Source organism: Chinchilla lanigera, unplaced genomic scaffold (assembly GCF_000276665.1).
Source record: "Chinchilla lanigera isolate Chin_1 unplaced genomic scaffold, ChiLan1.0 scaffold00176, whole genome shotgun sequence".
Taxonomy (NCBI): domain Eukaryota; kingdom Metazoa; phylum Chordata; class Mammalia; order Rodentia; family Chinchillidae; genus Chinchilla; species Chinchilla lanigera.
The window spans coordinates 1,347,829-1,361,822 of NW_004955577.1; the positions used below are offsets into that span (position 1 = coordinate 1,347,829).

At 55.8% G+C, this 13,994-nt stretch overlaps 1 protein-coding gene across 3 annotated transcripts; it reads left to right on the top strand.

Annotated features, from left to right (window-relative positions):
• The first annotated feature begins 521 nt into the window (after positions 1-521).
• Kcnj12 (potassium channel, inwardly rectifying subfamily J, member 12) lies at positions 522-11,472 on the top strand. Of its 3 annotated transcripts, none has more exons than XM_005413993.2 (2): positions 522-639; positions 6,739-11,472. In XM_005413993.2, the coding sequence occupies exon 2, from the start codon at positions 6,795-6,797 to the stop codon at positions 8,094-8,096; it is 1,302 nt and encodes a 433-aa protein (XP_005414050.1). In that variant the 5' UTR covers positions 522-639; positions 6,739-6,794; the 3' UTR covers positions 8,097-11,472. The 3 variants fall into 3 exon arrangements, with proteins under 3 accessions (XP_005414050.1, XP_013365095.1, XP_005414049.2); XM_013509641.1 differs by lacking the exon at positions 522-639 and adding an exon at positions 3,239-3,409; XM_005413992.2 differs by lacking the exon at positions 522-639 and adding an exon at positions 4,332-4,640.
• The last annotated feature ends 2,522 nt before the right edge of the window (positions 11,473-13,994 follow it).

Consider the following 13,994-nt stretch of genomic DNA (forward strand, 5'->3'; position numbering starts at 1 on the left):
GGGAAGGCTTGGTAGCTAGGAGCATAGACAGTCTAGGGCTAGAGTTGCCTTCTGACTCTAGGACATGGTGGAAAACCTATGGCACATGTGCCACAGCAGGCTGTTCGTTATAATTGAAAGCTCTAAAACGTTCACTATCGCTGGCCTAGGAGAAGCACCACATTACCTGCTTCTCTGGAATGGAATAGCAATAGTTCCAATCCAGGAGGATTACAGGAGATGATAAAGCATTTACCATGGTGTCTGGCATGCAGGAGGCACTAATAATTGTCAGCTGATATTTTCTCTGAGGACCTATGTTATTCTTCCCTTGTCTGGTTCTAGATAGTTGCCTTGGACAGGGCTTTAATGATGTGAACTTGTGGGGGCATCGGAGGTGTAGGCTGGAGGCCCCCTCTACCTCCCATGGGACTTTGGAGGAAGTGAGGAGAAATGTAGGTTCATGTAGAAGGCTCTGAGCCCTTCTGAAGAGAGCAGAAATGTGTGCAGTAACTTGGATTTGCTCTGTTCATTTTAGGATCTACAGGTGACTGGATTCTTCCCAGCTGGGGCCTGGAACATGGCAGCTGCTGCTAATTCAGCTGTGAAGCCAGCCGCTTGCCCACTCAGCACTATAACTTAGAAGATACAATTCAAGAGGTAAGATTAAGGTTCCTGACATGCACCTGTGCTGCTCAGTGTCCACCTGCCAGACGCTATTGTTGCCTCCACCCACCCACTCCTTCGTCTCTTTTTCTGCCCATCCACCCGCCTATCTGACCTATTCACCTGCCATCCTTCCAGTAGCTCCATCTGCCATGCATCTACCTATCATCCACCTACCCATTCCTCCACCCACCCCTCACCCATCCACCCACCCATCCGCCTATGTATTCATCCACCCACTGACCTACCCATCCATTCATCCACTCACTAATCCATCCACCTGCCCACCCCATCCATTCATTACTCATTTCCCCAACCCATTCATCTGCTCAACCATCCACCCACCCACCTCTCCACCTACCTAACCCATCCATCTATTTGGTTAGCGCTGTCTATCCACCCACCCACCTGTCAGCCCGATTTATCTATCCATCTGCTTGACCACCCACCTGTGCATATATGTCTCCTCATTCATGGTTCCATCACCTCCTCGTCCATCCCTTTATTCACTGCTTATGCCTTGTCCTTTTCATTTGGGCTGGAAGCATTTCCTAGGCCTCCTGTGTGCCAGGCTTGCACCAGCCTCTCTGGTCTCTGAGGTCTATTAGAAATGGGACCAGGCAGATCATCTCTTATGCAAGGGTGCAAAGTAGAAAATGGCTTCTGAACCTCACAGAAAAATCCCAGGACTGGAGAATCCAAAAAGACTGAATGATAGAGGAGGAGGAGCAGGAAGAAGAGGAGCAGTGGGCTTAAGAAAGGAAGAGGGCTTAAGAAAAGAGGTGCCATATTGACCACGTGGCGTTATGGGTGCCGAGGAGGTGAGCCTGGTTTTGGAGCCTTTGTGGGGTAGAAGCCGCTGGAGGCCCCAGAAGACAAAGGTCCCAGTGCAAGTAGTTTAGTGGGAAGTAAACTCTGGATGTGCCAGAAGGAAGCGAGGGAGTGAGACAAGGAAGAGAAGGAGCCAACCAAAGGATGTTGACCTACAGTAGTGATTGCAGGGGCAACTGGTATCCCATCCCGCTAGGCAGCTGGGCGGGGAGGCCTGCCATCCATGGTCAGAAATTTGAAGTGTTTCTCTCGCTCCTGGTGGCATCAGCTGCCCTGTGCCTGTGTAGAGTGTGCTCCAGGGGCCAGAGGGAATTTCCAGGCAAGAAGATGATGGTTTGGTGGAGTCAGGGGAGGCAGGCCCTGTGGTGGTGAGGGCTCAGGGATATAACAGCTGTCCTGCCCAACCCCTTGCCCCAGTACCTCCTGACTTAGGGTGACCATTCCTGTCCTGGGCCTGATGTGCTTGAACACAGAAGTCCTGTACTTCACTGACCCCATGTTTATAGGCCATGGGTGAGCACAAGGCCAAGACTACCAGAGCATCTCAGTGTGGGCACGCCTGGACAGGTGGTTGGGCAGGAGAGATCATCTTCCTCCAGAAGTGTCAGCTCCCTACCAACTTTTCATCTCCCTGCACAGCATGCTTGGCTCTCACTGGGCAGCCTCAACCTTGCTGGACCTCCAGCTCCTGGATCTGGCCCGGCCCCCATCAGGAATACCCCTCCTCACTGTCCCACCTTGCCAGTCTGGCTCTACTGTGGTTCAACTGTCTGGACAAGGTCTGGCATGAGAGAGAACTCTGCACACCCAGCCTGCCTGGCCCCTGATTTCCTGTGTGATAGCCTGGGAGCCTTCTTGGAGCCTCTTAGGCTAAGCCTGATGGATAGCGACTAGATTAGGAAAGATTCTGGGGTCACCCTGGATGCAATGGAAAGTTCTGTGATTGATTAGTGACATCTGTCACAGGGAAGAAGTGGTAGAAGGGGGAGACGGGAGGGGGAGGAGGAGGAGGCACCAGTGCATGTAGGTTACCCACTGCCTTGCCTTGCATGGAGTATTTTTAAGGAATCTTCATGAGGTAATAAGTGTCCTATCTCTGGATGTCCTAAACCAGGGCAGGTGGCCATGGCTTGGTGCTGATGGAACCCCTAAACCTCTGCTTATGGGTGTGAGTCTGCGGCTGTTTGTATGTCTTGTCCCCAAATGGAAGTGCAGGGTCTACAGGACTGAGACGGATACAGCACAACACCAGGGCCTGCGGCGACAGGGTGGTGTTTCATCCTCATCCATAGACTGGAAGCTCTGTGCTTCCAAGGCACCCTCTGTGAGTTTCAGTTTCCTTACTAGGAATAGAGACAGTGCTTAGTCACCGTGTTATTACAGGGATTGAGTGACGAGTTTTTTAGAACTTTTACAAGAGCACCTATAAGGGGGTAGGTGGTCTGTACATTTTAACCACTGTGCTCGTAGTGCTGCAGGTCCAGGCAGCCAGGGGCTCTGCTGGAGGTTTTGCTGATGAGCCCTTCCGGGAGCCCTGAGCCCGTCCCTCCCAACGTGAACCCAGTCCCTGTCTTGGCCCCTCCCGGATGTTACAGAAACCTGAGGTGCCCACAGCCTCAGGGACTGGGCATGGGGTGTCCTGCTCCATCCGGAGGCCCCTCCCAGTGACTCTCAGGCCCCACCCTTGGCTCGGGTGGCAGCTGCGGTTTGCTGTCCCCTCTATAAGCTCCAGCCCAAGTCCCAGCTGGTGCTCCCAGCACACCCGACAATGGGAGGCTGCGTTTGCAGGCACCGTGACTGGCAAGAATCAGGTGGCAAGGCTGCCGCTCTAGGGGGACTTTACCACCGCTGGCTGGGTCTGTCCCTTGGCCCTGAGCTCTGCCTGCTGGGCTGGATTTGAGCCTCCAGTGTGAAACTGCCCTGCTCAGCTCAGGTAGTGCCCGGCATCCCTGCCTTCCCTCTTCTAGTGAGGCCTGTGAGCCCCACTGGCCACCCAGGGCTTCCTAGAGTGGTCTTAACTTGTCTTGGCCTGGGACAAGTCTCTGTTTCTCTTGGCTTTGGTTTTCACATCTATAAAATGCAGAGCTGACCTCCTTGCTTGCTAAGGCTTGTTGTGTCAAAACAAGTTCTCTGATTCCTTTTCTTACCTGATTTCACCATTTGCATCCCATTGAGCCAGGAGCCAAAGAGACCTGCACATCTCTGGCTGAGGGGGCTGACCTACATTTCTTGAAGTGGGCTCTTAAAGGCCGGCTCTTAAAGGCCGCCATACTTGTGTTGTGTGGGAGTGTCCTTGGAACATTGGGCAGGCTTGGCTTGTGGTGCTGAGTTTCTGCTCATGAGTTTCTTGTGGGTCTTCTTTGTGGCTCTATGTTCATTTAACTAGTGCCCTGTGAGGGGACTTCTCACACTTGTAGTCTGTCTCTGTCTGTCACACACACACACACACACACACACACACACACACACATGCATGTGCAATAGAAGGGGCACTGGAAGAGGCCAAGGACTGATGCTCTGGGCTGCAACTGTGTCTCTGTCTCTGGTACTCAGTTTCTGGGTGTTTTTGGACAACTTTGACTTTGACTTTGCTCCAGGTCAGTTTCTGGCTCTGGAAAATGGAAGAGCAGGTGTGAACTTGACCATGTTGATTTTCTCTGTGTGGTTTTAGGAGGAACGTCAACAGAAGTAGGAGTTCCCGTGCCTGTTTGTCATTGTCTAGGTGGGTCCCAGGTGCCCAGCCCTGGTGGAGATGCCAGGAGCCATTGCAGCACCCTCACCCACTGGTGGCTGGCCAGAGACACGGCCATCAGGGTGGGGGAACAGGGTGCCAGGCTGGGCTCTCTGGTCTTTGATTCTCACGGTTCTGTTCTCTGCAGGCCTTGAGCTGCTCAGAGCAGGAGCTGGAGCAGCCATGACCCGCTGGATGACCCTCCAGGCCTCTAGGCCACACAAACCCACCCCCTGGGATGTGGCAGCCTCTCGCCGGCGCCTGAGTGCACCGACCCTGGCCGCCTGCCCCTGGAGGGCCCCAGAATCTGGGGCTGAACCATGCTCCCAGCGCAGTCCCCAGGTTCCCCAGCCCTGCCAGCTCTCTGCCTCCTGGCCCAGGCAGAAGCAGCAGCCACCATTACGGCATCGGGGCTCAGCTCCTCAGACGCATGGTGAGGTGGTCATCTGGAGCATCTGTGGGGGGACAGTGGCAGAATGAGGACAGGTGTCCCTGTGGAGCCGGAGGTCCCCAGAGGGAGACTTTGCATTGGATGCAATTGGTTTGGATCTCAGCTTTCCTGTTTGTGGCTGTGTGGCTTGGTGGGAGTGGAGGGCCTTTAGCGTCTCTGAACCCTCATTCAGAGAGTAGAAGTGGTGATGGCTGTGGGTTGCTAGAGGGCGATCTGAGGGCAGTGGCTGTGTCTGGCTCTTCCTGTGGCTTTCAGCCCGCCGTAGCTGGGAGCGCATGTACCTCCCAGGCTGCAGGCTCACAGCACAGCAGTGGGCCCCCACCTGGGGGCGCTTCCCACCTGGCCTGGCCTGTGATCTCACTCTCGTCTGGTGTTGGGAGCGGAGGTTGGAGGCCATGTCCTCGCTAAGACCCTGGCTTCCACGGACTTGGCCAGGAGCTGTGCTGCACAGATGGAGCTGAGTCCTGGTCTTGCTGCCTCCTGCCTGGGCCTCAGGCAGGTCTCTTCCAGTTGCTGAGTCTGCAAAACGGGGTGACCCACCCCTCCCCAGAGGGCCCAAGAGGTTTGCAGCAGCTCTGGAACCTTCTTCTGGGGGCCTCAGTGTCTCTTCCTGGTAGTGTGGCGCAGGTGATCAGGGCCCTGAGATTCTGTCTGGCTCTGACCTCCTGGTGTGATGGGTGGAAAATAGGGGTGTGTGGGGTCCCCATGGCAGGGAGGCATGTGCCCAGCTCCTCAGTGTTCTGCCCATACCAAGCAGCCCTAGCTCTGCCCTGGAGTCCAGCCTAGCCCAGCCCAGGCAGGCTGAAGTCCTGATGGTGTCAGGAGCCACAAGACCAGGCAGTACCGTGACTCCTAGCTCAGCCTGGCACCACTGGCCCGAGTGGAGCTTGTGGGGCAGTGGGGGAGCGGGGGAGGGGATACAACTGGGTGTTCCAGGCCTGAGAGCAGGATTTGTTCTGCTGGCTGCGATGGACTGAGAGGACTGTATGCACGAGTGTGTGGAGTCAAGTTAGCCCCCACACCAGCGGCCAAGGGTGTGATGGGAGCAGGTGACATTCTGTGTGCTCCCGTGTGCTGCGGCGGTGACCCTGTGGTCCTCATTTAGAGATGAAAGAAGCAGGCATTGGAGAGGCCCCTGGGCTGTGACTGAGGAAACCCTAAGTGACCCTGGATTGGGCCCCCACTCTAGGGCCACCCCTTACTGTCTCTAGTGACAGAGAGGTCATGGGCCTGGCCTGCTGGTGCATAAGGGGGCACAGCAGGCAAGCTGTGTGGGTGTCAGGAGCGTGGAGTGTGGGTGGGACCCCACTTGATCTGTCTGAAGTGATGGGGACCAGGCTGGCAGGCCCTGTTCTGCCTGGGGGAGACAGTGACAGTGAACAGAAGAGGAAAGGCCTGCTCTCGGGGCTGGGGCTGTCACTACTGGGTCCCAGGCCAGGCCACCCACCTGCGTCATCACGGCTGTCACTGCTGTTGTTAGTCCAGTGGTGGCTCGGTGCCATGGAGTGACTGTAGGATGGGATGGGCAGTCCTCAGGCGCAGAAAGCCCTCTGGGGATGGCATATTGGGGCACAGTCTGAGGGTGGCAGGAGGATGTGGAGTAGAAGGGTGTCCAGCAGGGTGAGCAAGGGGGCTCAAGGTGATACTGGAGGGTCACGGGTCCTGCCTGTGCAGGTCCTGCAGGTCCCAGAGGGCCTCTGGCTTTGAACAGAGAAGGGACAGGATCTGATTCAGCCTGTGACTGCATTAGGGGCTGGAGCACGTGCAGGGAGGTTGGCAAGGTAGCCCCTAGTCCAGGGGGGCAGTGATGGGGACTCAGGCCATGAGGGTGAGAGAAGGGGTTTTATTCTAAATACATTTTGAAAACAGAGCCCTGGGTATGGGAATCAGAGGAGCTGGAGTAAACTGAGGTTTCTGACCTGAGCTGTTAGGAGGCCACTTTCCAAGATGAGAAGGTGAGGGATGGAGGAAGGACGTATGAATGGGGTTCCAAGGTCTGCTGGTCACAGCCGTGGGCACTGGTGGGGACAGAGGAGGGGCCGTCTACTTGCCCAGCAGACCCCTGTCCTCTCTGTTGCAGGAGCCTCCCTGCCTGGAGCCAGCCTGGGGCCAGGTCAGGGCCCCCCGGCCCCCGGGATGACCGCGGCCAGTCGGGCCAACCCCTACAGCATCGTGTCATCGGAGGAGGACGGGCTGCGCTTGGTCACCATGGCGGGTGCCAACGGCTTTGGCAATGGCAAGGTGCACACTCGGCGCCGGTGCCGGAACCGCTTCGTCAAGAAGAACGGTCAGTGCAACATCGAGTTCGCGAACATGGACGAGAAGTCGCAGCGCTACCTGGCCGACATGTTCACCACCTGTGTGGACATCCGCTGGCGCTACATGCTGCTCATCTTTTCGCTGGCCTTCCTTGCCTCCTGGCTGCTGTTCGGCGTCATCTTCTGGGTCATTGCTGTGGCCCATGGTGACCTGGAGCCAGCCGAGAGTCGTGGCCGCACCCCCTGTGTGATGCAGGTCCATGGCTTCATGGCGGCCTTCCTCTTCTCCATTGAGACGCAGACCACCATTGGCTACGGGCTGCGCTGCGTGACCGAGGAGTGCCCAGTGGCCGTCTTCATGGTGGTGGCTCAGTCCATCGTGGGCTGCATCATTGACTCCTTCATGATCGGTGCCATCATGGCCAAGATGGCACGGCCCAAGAAGCGGGCGCAGACGCTGCTGTTCAGCCACAATGCTGTGGTGGCGCTGCGCGACGGCAAGCTCTGCCTCATGTGGCGTGTGGGTAACCTGCGCAAGAGCCACATCGTGGAGGCCCACGTCCGGGCCCAGCTCATCAAGCCCCGGGTCACGGAGGAGGGCGAGTACATCCCGCTGGACCAGATAGACATTGACGTGGGCTTCGACAAGGGCCTGGACCGCATCTTCCTGGTGTCGCCCATCACCATCCTGCACGAGATCGACGAGGCCAGCCCACTGTTCGGCATCAGTCGGCAGGACTTGGAGACGGACGACTTTGAGATCGTGGTCATCCTGGAGGGCATGGTGGAGGCCACGGCCATGACCACCCAGGCCCGCAGCTCCTACCTGGCTAATGAGATCCTATGGGGTCACCGTTTCGAGCCAGTGCTCTTTGAAGAGAAGAATCAGTACAAGATTGATTACTCACACTTCCACAAGACCTATGAGGTGCCCTCCACGCCCCGCTGCAGTGCCAAGGACCTGGTGGAGAACAAGTTCCTCCTGCCCAGCGCCAATTCCTTCTGCTATGAGAACGAGCTGGCCTTCCTGAGCCGTGATGAGGAGGACGAGGTGGAAGGGGACCAGGATGGCTGCAGTCGGGATGGCCTCAGTCCCCAGCCCCGGCACGACTTTGACAGGCTGCAGGCTGGTGGCGGTGCCCTTGAGCAGCGGCCCTACAGACGCGAGTCAGAGATCTGAGCGCTGGTGGCCGAGTGCAGGGTTCACCCCGCCAGGGAGTGGCCCCGTGTCCTGTGGTGGCACTGGGTTTGAGCAGAGTGGGCCAGGTGCCCTGGGTTGCAGACTCAGTAGCGTTTTAGTCGTTTTATGTTTCTTCGCAGTAGGCTTGGAAAGTTGGTGGGAGAGCAGGTGGCCAGAGTGGGCAGGCCACGGTCTCAGAAGCTGAGATGACGCAGGATCAGGGAAGGGGCTTCCTGGGGATCCAGCCATAGGAGCCAGGGCCTTCTGCCTGGAGAAGGAGCTGCGGCCTGCACAGAGTCACCCTGCAGGGGCCCACCTCTGTGGCCATGGCTGGCAGGCTGCAGGCACCTCGATGATTTTTAACTTAGGGAGAAACACCAGATTTCAGCTTTCTCAACCTTAGCTTGGGTAAGACTGTTTACAAAAAAATAATAACATGCAATTGAAAAAACTATTTTTAATTCATGGGCTTGTGGGGAAGGACACCAAGAATACCATTGGTCTGCCGCAGCACAAGCGGCTAGATGGATGGGTGTTCCAGAAGGTTCCCTGAGGCTGGACTGACCTCTCCCCCATGTGTGCTAGGGCCCTTAAGTTCATCACACTTAGGGGTAAATTAGGTTCTGTTTGTGACAGAAGAACCAAGACCATGTTAATGATCATAATAAAAGCTTTCAGATGCTATTGGGATGGGGTTGGGGAAGAAGCTGATTTGCTCTTTTTGAGTTTGATGTTGTACCTCAGAGGTGGTCTCAGGGCTGGGTGGGACCTGCCCTTAAGGGTCTTCCTGCCTCTGTGCCCATGTTTTGCCTCTCTCTCCACTTCTGCCAGGGTCTGCACCCCTTTGGATGAGGGGCAGCTGGGAAACTTGGGATGCTCCTCGGGAAAGGGGAAGGGAGGCCGGGTTCCCTCACCCGTAGAAGCGGATCAGCCTTCCTACTGGGCCGCAGGGGGAGTTGTGCCTTAAGAGACTTCAGGTTGTCCGACTTGAGTTGTTTCTGTCTTTATTGGACTTGCCTGTCCCCCTTCCCTACCCTCCCCATCTGCCCTGGGAAGGTGGCAGAGATGGCGCTCCTGGCACGTGGCCCACACCTGCCTGCCCCCTCCCCAACATACCTCAGGCAATACAGGCTAGCCCAGGGGGTGGGGTGGGGTGGGGGTGGTTCCCAGCCATTTTGGGGTCTGCTGCCAAAGGCAGAGGAAAGAATTCAGGGAAGTAGAGGAATTGTCACTCCCCCGCCCCATTACCTGGGGTCACATTTATTCAAGGATGAATTGAAAAAGTGGCCATGGAACAAAGAATTCCTGCTCAGGCTTCAGGGCCCTGGGATGGGGCTCCTTCCTCTTTCCTCTGTGTTTTCCCTGAGGACAGAGGCCACAGAGAGTTCAGGTAGTGGCAATCACTTCCTTGCAAGGTGCAGTGTTAGGGCCCAGAGATGCCTCAGGAACCCCATTGCCCTGGGACAGGCCTCACTCACTCGGGGTACCCTGACTGAGAAAAGGTGCGAGGCCCCTTGTTGTGACTGGGTTGGCTCTGCCTTGATCTTCCAGCTTGTGGGGCCAGGCCGAGGAGCCCAGCCTTTCCTGGGGCTGCTGAAGATACCTGTCTTCCCTGGCCAGTACCTCAGGAAGGCAGTAATGGGGAAGCCTGTATCTCCTGTCCACTTTCCCAAGCTGCTTCCACCCATGCCCCCAAGCTCAGGACAAAGAGGCGCCAGAGACTATATGGCCCCAGTGGGGAAACTGAGGCTGAGAGTGGGAAGGGGAGTGTAAAAGGTCACACAGTGAGTGGGCAGGGAGTTAGGGAGAGTCTGGGGCCTGGGGTGGGGCTCCTGCCTCTTAGATCTTCTCTGAGGATCAGGGTCCATGGGTAGTTTAGACACAGGCTATCATTTCTCTGAAAGGTATCTGGGATGGGTTCCAGAGACAGCTCAGCCTCTCATCCTGAGCTAGGCCAGACTTCAGGCACCCCGCCCTACCATCAGACCCTGCCTGAATTTTTGGCCCAGAAGATTTATCCCTAGGCAGCTCTTTCCTCTCAGGATCTTCCAGAGGGACCTCAGCTCCTCTGGGCTCCTGGGTCTGGCCCTGGCTCTAACATCTGACTGGCTTTCCCAGCCTTAGCCTTGGTGTTCTGGGGATGCTATTGGCATGGCAGTGCTTAGTCCTCACCCATCCAGCCCAGACTGCCAGGTGAGGGACAGAGGTGGCCCCAGTCTCTGGGTACTGGGTGGTGGCCTATGCCCTGCTCTGCCCTTCCAGGCTTACAGGGCAAGCCTTCTACTTTCTGCATCTTGAGCAGACCCAGGGCCCCAGGTCCCTGCCACTTCAGTGGCCTGGTGCGTTTGCCTCTCAGTTCTGTCCTCCCGTGCCCACATCCACCAGAATGACCTAGCCCCAGAGCTTGAGGGAGGGCAGCCTGGGCTGCCTTTCATCTCTCGCCAAAGGCTGGCACATACTGCGTTTTCAAATTCTTCTGTCCTCTTTTTCCCCCCACCGTATTTATTTATTTATTTATTTATTGCTTGTGCTAAAGACCAAAATAGCTCCCCTTTTAGTGCACTTGATGTGTGAGGACAGCTATGAGGAGCCTCGAGGGCATGCAGGAGTGAGGGAGACTTGGTCCCTGGGGCGAGTGTGGAGAGGGGAGGGGTGTGCACACACGTGTGCATATGTGTGTGTGTGCAGGTGTGCACACATGACTCCCCACATAGGTGACACTGAATTGATAATGTGGATACTTGATATGTCCAGATGTGTGTCTACCCACTGGTGTGTGTGTGTGTGCATGTGTGTGTGCACGTGCGTGTGTGCTCATTTTCTCCTGGGGGCTTGATTTAACACTCACCAGGCCAGGGTTGGGTGCACACTGGTCAGATTGGGCGCTGACTTCAGACTTTGGCACTGCCTAACCTGAGAGCTCCCAGTCCTCTGCCCTGATCAGTCAGTGCCAGTGTGAGGCATGGAAGGTGAGCATCTACACCTGGATCATGTGCTGGAGGCCATGGCGTGTCCTTCTGTGTGGACACATGTGTATGTGAGTATGTGGATGTGTGTGGTCTTGGGGTGTGTGTGCATGTGTCAGTGGGGCGGTGTGTCTGTGCTGCTCAGAGCACGGCAGCTGCCTCCCAACCTCTGCTGGTGCTGTGCCGCCCAGTCCCTGCCCACCCAAGGGGCCTGGGGTGGGGCGGAAGGAGCCACCTTTGGGAGGCCCCTGTGTGGGGTGTCTGCCCTGTGTGAGGTCATAGAATGTCAAATCTATTTTAAATGGTGAAACTGGAGAATTTTCATGTTATTTTCAAAACATAGCGGTATCTAAAGACGTAGACAATGACACTAGATCACATTAAATGCATTTTGATCTCTTTGAGTGCCACTGTGTTGAAATATTTGTCTGACCATCCCCCGCCTGGCCTTGGTGCGTGCTAGGCATCCACTGCTTCTGGAGCTCTGTGTGCTGGCTGTGGGGCTTCCTGGGGCCCATTTCAGGGTGGGGGTGGGACATGGCAGCAACATCCTGATGAGAGATCAGAACTTAGCCTCCTTGCAGACTCCAGGAGGTCGTCCTGCTCACCTGTGCGCTCATTCACACAGATGTCACCCCACCCCCCAGCAGGCAGCGACCTTGTTCTCCCTGCCCTGTGCCTCCCTGCCCTTCCTCCTTTCTACAGAGCATCATGCCCCTGCCAAGTGCATAGGCATGCCCAGGACAGCTGACCCTCCCAGGGCTCCTTTAGATGGGGGAGGCAGCCCCAAGAAGGGCAGTCTTCTTCCCACTGCAAGAAAAGAAAGGAAAGTGGTGAGACCTCAGGTGTCCTGCTATAGCCTGGAGCAGGCAAAGGCCATGCTGGTGTCACCCCTGCTCAGATGGCCCCATGAAGACAGGGCATGGCTGGCAGTGGCAGATGGAAGAAAAACAAGGGCCCATGGCCCTTTTTTTTTTTTTTTTTTTTTTTTTTTTTCTGAATTAGACTGTGTGCAAGGGCTCAGATTCTGCTATCTCCACGGCCAAAGCCTTTGGGAGAGAACCCCTTCTTTTGCCCAAACTGCTTCCATGAATGGAGCATCTTCCCCCTTTTGCCCCAGTGAAGGGCCCAGGGAGGCCCTCATTCTGCAGATTTAGATGATTCCCTATGACCAGATAAGAAGCTCTAAGTCATTCTTAGGTGATGGCCTGTTTCCCTGCACTTCCTGCTTCCTCGGTGCTGAAACAAGCCCAGCACAGACTCTGCTTTCAGACAGGTGCAGGTGGGTGGGTAGGGTCTAGTGCAGAGGGTAATCTAGCCTCACTGGCTCAATGACTTGAGTCTTGAGGTCTGGGAGGCACAGAGGTTGATGCTGGACATCATCTCTAGACAGACCTGAGGACACTGTTAGAAGAAATTGGTTCAGGGACTTTAGGGACTTGTCCAGGGTCATGGGAGGAGAGGGAGTTAACTAAGCTGGGGTCAAGCCAGGCCTCATGTCCCCAGACCCCTTTGTGTCGGGTTAATTCATGCAGATACCCCACTCTCTGGAGCATTTGACCCCTTGGGGCTTCTGCCTACCTACTGGGACTTAACCTTTTGTCCATCTGGAAGTCAGTCTCCAGTAGGAGACCCCGTGGCTCCAGGGAATGGTTGTTTCCTCAGCCCAGTGACTCTAGGGAATCAAAGGTGGGTGTTTTCTCATCCCCAGAGGGTCAGGAATGAACTGCCCATCTGCTTTCCGGCAACCTGGTGGCCTCCGAGGACTAAGGCTTCTGCTGCCCAACACTTTCCCCTTGGTTCTTAGCAAATATAACTCCTCATCCTGAAGGTCTAGGCTTCCCCTGACCAATGGAAGGGAGCTAGGCGGGATTCTTCCTCTCAAAATCATCACACTGAGTTATTATTCCTTGGACCCCCATGGACACTGTGCTGGGCCCCTTGAACATGGTGCAGGGCTTGACCTTCTACCACACTTTTCCCAAGCAGTCACCGCAGCATGGCCGCACTGACCTCTCTGGAATGTGGTTCTCTCAAGTGCAGGAACTTTCGTTCTTCCTTGTTCATGGCTGTGTCCACACAGAACAGCAAGCCCTGTGTACACAGGAGGTGCTTAATACATCCTCATCTGCTTCAGCAGTGTATAAAAGACTCTTAGGAGGTTAGAGGTCACATATCCTGTCCCTGGGAAGGGCGTGGGGCTTGTGTGGGGCTTGTGTGGGGAGTGATTATGGTGGTCAGGGGCAGGGAGCAGCGAGACCCACGGAAAGTCCGGGAGACCTCCCCTGTAAGGCCCGCAGCCCAAGGCGGTGAGGAGCAGCTCCCTGGAAAACCCTAGCTGGGGATTAGGGGTCTACAGTCCAGAGCTTTAAAGTGCCCTGTGTCTGAGTAACGTTTTGAAAGGGGTAACATAAAATAAAATACATGGGGTTTCAAAGGAAACTCACTTTACTGAAATGCAGCTACCGTAAAATGAATGAATACATTCATGATCTATGAATAGCTGTGTTTCTTCACTGACCCACTGACTGGCAGGACCCTTGCCCCGATCGTGGTCTCCCTCAAGGGCAAGCTTAGTGTCCCAGCAATGTCGTGGGAGGAGGAAACGCATCCTGCTTGGTGGGTCACAGAATTACAGGTGCTGCTGTGGCCGCCAGTTACCTCCATCTGTGAGGGGTACTGACTGCCGGGAGGCTGGCACCATCAGGCTGCGGAGCTTCACATCCGAAGCTCAGGCGCATCTGCCCTTGAGCTGTGCTCCTCAGCCCTGAGCCCATGAGATCGTAGGGGTGGCAGGGTCAGGCTCATCTCATTTCTTCTTTTTCCTTCCTTCCTTCCTTCTTTTCTTCTCCTTCCTTTTCCTCTTTTCCCTCCTCCTCCCCTTCCCCTCTCTCCCTCTCTTTCTTTCTTTTTCTTTCTTTCTTTCTTTCTT